Genomic DNA, 8,056 nt, shown 5'->3' with positions numbered 1-8,056 from the left:
GCGAAACACTTTTATTTTATATTATTATTAATTATGAAATAAATAAATAATTAAGAAGATTGCATAGCCGTATATCGCATACACATGAAAATTGAGAGTGCAATTTCGATCCACTGCAGGCGAATTTTTCCATTTTCGTATAGCTGCTCTGGCACGACCTGTAGAATATTGATGACAGCTTCTATCGTTGTATTTGTCCTTGCTTATGAGTAATAAGCAAGAAGATCGAATTTTTTTGTTTTTACAAACAGAAGTGTTCTCAATTTATGTTGTAAGGTAGGCGTGTCCCTCGACTAAATTGGCTCATTACAAATATTAACCTATTTATTTGAAGTTCCCGTGTTCTTGTTAAATTAAAAGGTGGAATATTTGCTATCCTTATGCAAACGGACGCATGGACCGATATCGGTTAATTGATGCAGAATTTGATTTGAGTTTATAAGGTCTCTAAAGCTTCCTTCTCGATGTTCGCAAAGGCTTTGACAAAACCACCTGCAGTGATGGATTTAAAAACATTATAGTCAGCTTAGGATAACTTTGTTAGTCTTCAAAATAGTGTACCCTTGCAAGAGAGGCCAAGAATCCATTCACTTAACACATAATGTATATTGTACTTAGCATCGTAAGTGTATTGCAAATTTTCTAAATTATGTTTCTATGTAACTTGACAGCTTATGAGAGATATTTGCGCGAATCAAAAAAGTGATATGCACATGTTTCGGCTTCGATGCCGGTCTTCTGCTAATCGTGGAACTGTTTGCTCGATTTTTTTGATTTCCGAATAAGTGGAAAGAAAAAACAATGTTTTTAGTTTTTTTGTAATAGTGGATGACACGACTTGACATAGAGGAAGATTAAAGGTATATTTTTCAGATCTCTAATGCATTAAAAAACTTGGACAATTTTTTCATATTTCCCCTGACATGGTTAACAAAATCTTTTAATTCGTGGAACTTTTCTTGAAATTATTCCGAATTTTCCTAATGGGTATTTTCGTAACTGCATGCATATATACATAAAAGCATAGCTTCAGGTGTGTTTTCTATATAAATTTCTCTTGTTATAAAATTTGAAATTCATATGCTTTTCAATTTTCATATATAATTACTAATAATAATGACATTTAAATTCATTAGAAATTTAAGAAAATTTATCCTAAAGTCATTGATGAAATTATAGCATATAAGATAATTTTGAATTTTATCTTTCAAAAAGATAAATTTTATAACTGATGTGATATTCATAATTTAGATGTCGTTATTAATAAATTTAAGCAAGAAGAGCAAAAAAAAAAAAAAAAAAAAAAACTAAAGAGAACAAGTAAGACATTTAAATAGCCAATGGCTTAACGTACAGCCGTAGTAATTAACCGATCGATGTTTGTTTTTTGTGGGTAGCTTTCAAAGTATTTATACCAAACCAACATCTCGATGTAAGCTACATTTTCTGCTTACAGGTTTTTAGCTAATATTTGGCGTGCTGACCACGCCCATTTTTATAAAGAAGTTTAAGATCTTTGTAGTAAATATTCTTACTCAGCCGTAGATGTATTGTGGGTCATTACAGTTTGCAATCTATTGCGGATGAGTCATGGGTTCTTTTAACCCTTGTCTTCGGATATTAGTTAAGAAGAGTTCTCCTAGATTTTCTTCTTTCCATTATTGTGACTGCGAGCGACTGCTACCGCAGACATAAAGATGATTTTTTACATAAGTAGATGTTAGAGTTCCAAAGTGTTTTAATCCCAATACAGTTTGATAAGTTGGAGTTTTTGACTTAACGAAGACGAAAGGTAAGAATTTAAGGTGACGTTTTCAAACACAGGTAGGGAAAGAAAATTAATGAAAAGCATATAAAGTTTAAGAGGCTTACTCCAAGCATTACAAATATTTGACCATCACTTCCCAAACACGTAGACAGCAAGTGTGTTTGTTTGCAAAGTATAAAGTTTGACTCAAGCACTGTAAGATAAAGTAAAACTTAGTATATTGGTAGCGGGACGCTGAGGGTCGTACCAAGAAGCGCGTAGCACAAGTGCTTCGAAGATTGGAAAAATCATTGGCACAAGCGTATTATATCTAAGGGGGAATTACTTTGAAGGAGGTAAGATAATAGTGCTTGCTAGGTGCTTGGATGCATTTTGATTAACGACATCTGTAGCGTTTTTCTAGTGAAAAAATTATAAAAATACATGCGGCCACCTAATAATTGCCACTAGTCAAGTTCCTTGCAAACGATTTTCTTGCCCTTGAGAATTTCGTAGAAAACAAGGCTTTTTTGATAGCCTTCAGTAGCGAGCATGAATTTGGAGGCATAGGTCTTCGCCATCATTATACTGTGAGGTGGCTTCACGCAGATTTGAGGAAACACTATATGTATGTTGATAAGAAAATACTGGAAAAATATGATGAGAAAATACGCTGACAATATGCTGACAACAACATCATTGTAAGAGTAACATTATGACAATATCTCTAATCATAAGCTTGTTGAAAGCCAGCATATTTGTGGTAAGATTTAGAAGAATTTTCAATGTAATCTAATGAGATTCAGTTTTAGTGTTTGATCGAATTTGACCTTACTCAACACTATTTTAATAGGCAGAAAAAGCCGACAGGCAGACATAATAGGTCAACATGGCTTTTTATGGCAATTAAAATTGCTTCCCCCTGGCAAAAAAAGAAAAGTCAAGAGTAGTCAATTTTATTGCCATATTGATGGGACATTCGGGATATTTTTTAATTTCAAAAATAACTACACATTTTCGATTATTATCCATCGGCATTGTTTGGCAAATTACTTAAACGAAATGACGTCAGCCTTATTAGTATAACTGAATGCATTCTAAATATAGCCACACATACTTATTGTTTCACTGAGTTATTGTCACATGTACTAGAGAGAATCTCTTAAATGCTTAAATTTATTTTTGTTTATTTGTTTTGCGTTTTTTAGACAAACTCTCGTCATTTCGTACACAAAAAACAAACGATTATCGATTATGAAAACATTGTGGACTTTGGATACAGTTATTTTAAATCTTAAGAAGGCAATGACGTACTGAGCTATTCGAAATGAACAGCAATTACAATTTGTTATCATCTATGACATTTGGGTATTTGCGACGATACAAGTCGATTTGAAACGAGAACAAAAGAGGCATTAGGCTGCTCTATAAAGCGAAATCCAATAGATTTTGCCGGCCAGACGTAAGGACAATCATTAGGACAATCATGTAAATGTTGTGGGAAGTGTTTATCAGTTGACTTTAACCACTGCACTCTGACAAGCATTTGCTTTTAAACTGATCTACAAAACTGAACTGAGAATGCAACAGTGATGTGAAGTTTCGACTCTCAAAGATCTACATGGAATTTATATTATTAACCAGAAATTCCACATACCATGTATATATGTACATATACAGAGCATATATTTGATAGCGGCATAGGTTCGTTCAGCGCGTGAACTTTTAACGAGTACACTTTTATTAGTTAAAGAGATAACTTTTGTTGCTTTCTACGATTATCTTCCAAACATCTATGAACTTGTAACGCGATATTTGAAGGATTTCTTTGAATTTCGATTTTTACACCTAAATTAATCCTACACGAACCCAGAAAATCGGAAGGCGCAATATCTGCCAAGTATGAATGCTAGAAAAAGTTGAATTATAATTCTTTCAAATTTGTCAACATCGGATGGGTAATATACGAGTCAGCATTGTCATGATAGAAATTTATGGATTTGAGTAAAATAGAAAGTTTTGTTCGGACAGTCGGATCTTGCTAGTAACTAGAGGGTTGCTTATGGGTACATGTTTGAAGCGAATAGTTCCTTAGGAAATTGATCAACTACAAGGAACCGTCATCATAAGACGTAGTTTTAATTGCCGTAAGTGATGTGCAAAAGTAGAGACATTGCCACATCCTGCTTATTTCTTTTAGTCGAAAGATGCGACACTCATTTGTCAATCCAGGAAACATAACGAAGCTGTTTCCATAGGAGAAACGCGGTCCAATTGCCGATCGCAATCTTTGCGATTATTATTTTTCAATTTTTTTTCACTAAGGTACAGATAATTTCATCATGTCTAAACACGTTTAAGATATTCTCGAATCATACTCGGATGCTAAGATTATAAGTTAATTGACATGCGACATAGTCAAATCACACGTATTAAGAACAATTGGTTTGATAATATTTAAAGAATTGATTGATATTGAGAACGAATTACGGGTATTATTTGATTTTTTGCAAAGGGCTCTAAGCGGGCTGAAAAGCTCACAAGTGGCTGAGTTATTTTGAAAATGAAATTCCTAAGGAAACAGTTCCGAACATTGAAGTTTGCCTCCATACCACTTATTGACTTGAGAATACACCAAGCATGAATCTACGTGACGATAAAGGTACCAGAACTCTTTGAACTCGGCTATGAAATGATACACCAATACTATAACTATTCGAATACATGTAAGATAGTAAAGGAAAGCACTGCAGTTTAACAATGTGCTCCTGTAAATGTGTGTAAAAACGTATATTTCTATAGTTTAGTTGCGGTCAATACGAGATAAGAGTCAAACCTAAAACATCCTTTTCGTCTTCGTTACATCTGCCTGTTCATTGATCAGGCAATAATAAACTGATCCTTAAGAGAAGACAACCACTGCAAATATGTCAGATAATCAACTTCATTTTTATTGGCTTAAATCATCCTTTAAATGTTCGGTAATTTTAAATGATCAAACCTTTGACATTCCCTGTGAGCCCCATGATTCCCCATTCAGCCATAGTTTTGAAAAACAATTTTTCAAAAAGTCAAGTAGCATACTGTCAAGTCCAATTCAATCGAATTTTTAACAAAATCCTTAAAATAATATTTTAATAGAAACATGGGCAAGGGGGGTGGGGTGGGTGGGACATTGTAGCGAATTGCCATCTGTTAATTCAAACATAATTTATTAATAAAGACTTGCGGCGGTTGAATATCTAGCTTTTTCACGCATATGCTCGCCAATGCTAAGAAAATCAATCGTTATGAAATCTTTTACATACTTATCATCACTTATCACGTAGACGAAGTGTTTTATGTTGCTTTTGTTCAATAAGAAAAAAAAAAAAACATTTTTTTTTTAAAGAAAAAACTTCATGAGAGACTATCTTATACATAATAGGAATTATAACACTCTTAAGCATATATGCTTATTAAGATTTAGGGAAAGGCACAATACTAGAGTAGTCGACTTAATAGTACTTGGTAGAGTACTGGGATAGTAGACATAATTACAACAAATTACAAATAAAGTTAAAATATTAATTTGAGATACATATGCACATAGATAAGCATACCAGCAGCTTGCAACGGTGCACCCCGCCAAAGAACCAATCCAGCACCTAGATGCGAGAAAGACCAAATTTATTAATCATGGCAACCGACAATGGCAGAGCAAATACTCTGACAAATTCATAACCTATTAGGATTCAACGTTAATTTAAATTTAAATGGGACATGGGAAAATCGCTTGCATTAAGTAACACGGCCCTGATAAGCGATCAAGTGGTAGACTTCATTTAAATTGCTACAAGCAACTCTGAGCCGTTTAAACAGCTCGTAATTGTATTTACAATGTTTAAGCTTAATAAAAATACAGTGAGGGCGATTGGGAACATTAAACCGTATTTCCTCAAGTAATGTCGGCGAATCAACAGCACTGATGGTTACTTTGATTAGGAAGATCCGTCCAAAATAAATCTGCGTCTCTCAAGTGAAGGTAAGGATATCAGTTGTAATCTATTTTCATACGGCGATAGAGGCACGAGTGAATTCCGGCCCAAATTCCTAAGGGTTGTTTGCCCTTTGAATTGTTTCTGAAGGGTTTCTACTGTGTCAACATAACATTTATAAAAAGGAGACCACACAAACGAGGCATACTCCCTATATAGGTCTAGTATATTACCTGGTTTTGTTATGTAAGGAACCCTTATCTTATTGGATCAACGCTTAATAAAACTAAACATTGACTTAGCTTTAGTTGCGCTCAGTATGCAAATTAAAAAGTAATCTTTGGTCAAACAGCACCCCCCAATCAATGAAGAAGACCGAACTATGTGACGAACGTATTATGAATTATTTTTTCCAATCGAAAAAAACATGGCTTCTTTTAGGCTGACACAGCACAGCGACTTCTCTCTCAAAGAAAATTGCAATTTTTTTTATTCTTCGGTCGAAAGTTATAGGCATTTAGATAAGCTTTACTATATTTTTTATTTTTTTAATTTAATTTTTTTTGAAAAAGAAAGAAATATTATTGATTTTATTAACAATATATTTTTATATCATTACAGAATAATCAATTTTATTGTTACGTGACCTTTACTATGAACAAAAGGGCATCGATGCAGTTGCGTCAAGAACACCGAGATTGGTTGCAGGTATGATTAGTAACTTTTTTTTTATTCGAAATTTTTAATTATCCTTCTGCTCTTTTCCTCTTAAGAATTATCAAACTGAAATTCAAGATAAGCTCGGTATTGATAGCTTCCTAGTGCAGCCAATACAAAGACTGACTAAATATCCTTTATTATTGAAACAATTAATATCGGTAAGATACTTATGCGTGTTTCTCAAATTTATATAAAGTATTTTTTAAAGAAAAAATTCTTTATTAATTGCTTAGGAATTTTTTGGCATTAAATGTAAGCCAGTATTAACGGCAATTTGTAAATTGGAGACGCGCATGCGCGGTTTATTAGATGTCGTTAATCAAGCTGAAGAAATACCATATATTGAGGAACTTCCCGCACAGGTATATAAATTCTTAATGTATGCATTCATTAATTTATGTGTTTCTTATGTGTTTTGGGTTTTTGTTTTTTTTCTAAAGCTCTCTACAACAAATCTAAGTTATTTCCGGCGATCCGCGGAATTCGAAGCATATCATTATCGTCCGCGTAAAAAGTTTCCAGCCAAAGTATTACTTTTCGATAATTGTTTACTAATAACTGAAGTGCGTAAAAAGCAGTTAGTCTATCGCCATTATTATCAATGGTCAGCATTAGAGTTAAGAATTAATACTAAGAAGAATATAACTTTATTAACGAAAATTGGAGAGAGTACAACAAATGGTGGCAATGATATTGCTAAACAGAATGGCAATCATTTAAGGGAGGAATATCAATTTGTGGCCACGGAGGCTTTAACAATAGCGCCTTGGCTGCGTAGTGCTCGCAAAATTGTCGAATGTACGCGTCTAGAAATTTCGCAAAAAGGCAAACTGTCCTTGCCAATGGATTTGGTTTTGGGTGCGGCTTTTTCTATATGGCTTATATGGCATTATCTATAAGTATTGTCTTCTTTTTTTCTTTTTTTTTTTTTGTTAATAAAAGACGAAGAAATCATAAGGAAATCTGGTTATTTTCTTTGTGTCTCTTTTAGCCTTTTTATCTATAAATGCAATTTGTTTATTTTATGGTTTGTTAGGCCAGTCTCTCACTTCATTTTGCTTTATATACGCGTGCATACACACACACACACATATATATATATATATATATACACAAAGCTATATTTGTACGCTTGTGCACTCCTCAGGCATATGATTCTTTACTAACACACACACACACACACGTTCTTCTGTTATAAAGAAGCTTTCTTTGTGTAGAATCTTTAGGGTTATGCATCATTATGAATTTGGCAAAAGTATTTTGTTGTCGTTGCTGATGCAGTACATGTGTGCTTAGGATACTGATACAACGTCAACACATACTTATGTATATGAGCTTTTGTTCGCTGCTTGTGTACATTATTTGCTCATCTTATTTATTCCCAGCTGCTCCAACGTCCACACATGTTTTTTGAAGCGTAAAATAAGCTTCTTGCTCTTATGGAAAATGTCCACGCAAATACACACACACACACACACACACACACACACTTGCACTTAATATCTTTTTCTCTATGTGCACTTGTCTTTATTGTCAAATATGTTTATATGATAAATTACTTTGTCTTCTATTTTTCAATCTCGAGCCATAACAAGTATACTAATTTTATTGT

The 8,056-nt window shown here is 33.6% G+C and overlaps 1 protein-coding gene across 2 annotated transcripts in view; it reads left to right on the top strand.

Moving 5' to 3' along the window:
* Positions 1–7,397, top strand: part of LOC119636663 (pleckstrin homology domain-containing family G member 3) — a 14,952-nt gene extending 7,555 nt beyond the window's left edge. For both annotated transcript variants that reach the window (XM_038032184.1, XM_038032183.1), the window contains 4 exons: positions 6,346–6,432; positions 6,498–6,602; positions 6,678–6,806; positions 6,885–7,397. In XM_038032184.1, the coding sequence (XP_037888112.1) occupies positions 6,346–6,432; positions 6,498–6,602; positions 6,678–6,806; positions 6,885–7,343 (780 nt within the window). In that variant the 3' untranslated portion in view covers positions 7,344–7,397. The remainder of the gene's footprint in view (positions 1–6,345; positions 6,433–6,497; positions 6,603–6,677; positions 6,807–6,884) is intronic.
* Positions 7,398–8,056: the final 659 nt, after the last annotated feature.

This window comes from Glossina fuscipes, unplaced genomic scaffold (assembly GCF_014805625.2).
Source record: "Glossina fuscipes isolate IAEA_lab_2018 unplaced genomic scaffold, Yale_Gfus_2 28, whole genome shotgun sequence".
Lineage (NCBI taxonomy): Eukaryota > Metazoa > Arthropoda > Insecta > Diptera > Glossinidae > Glossina > Glossina fuscipes.
This window is presented reverse-complemented; position numbering and strand designations above follow the sequence as displayed.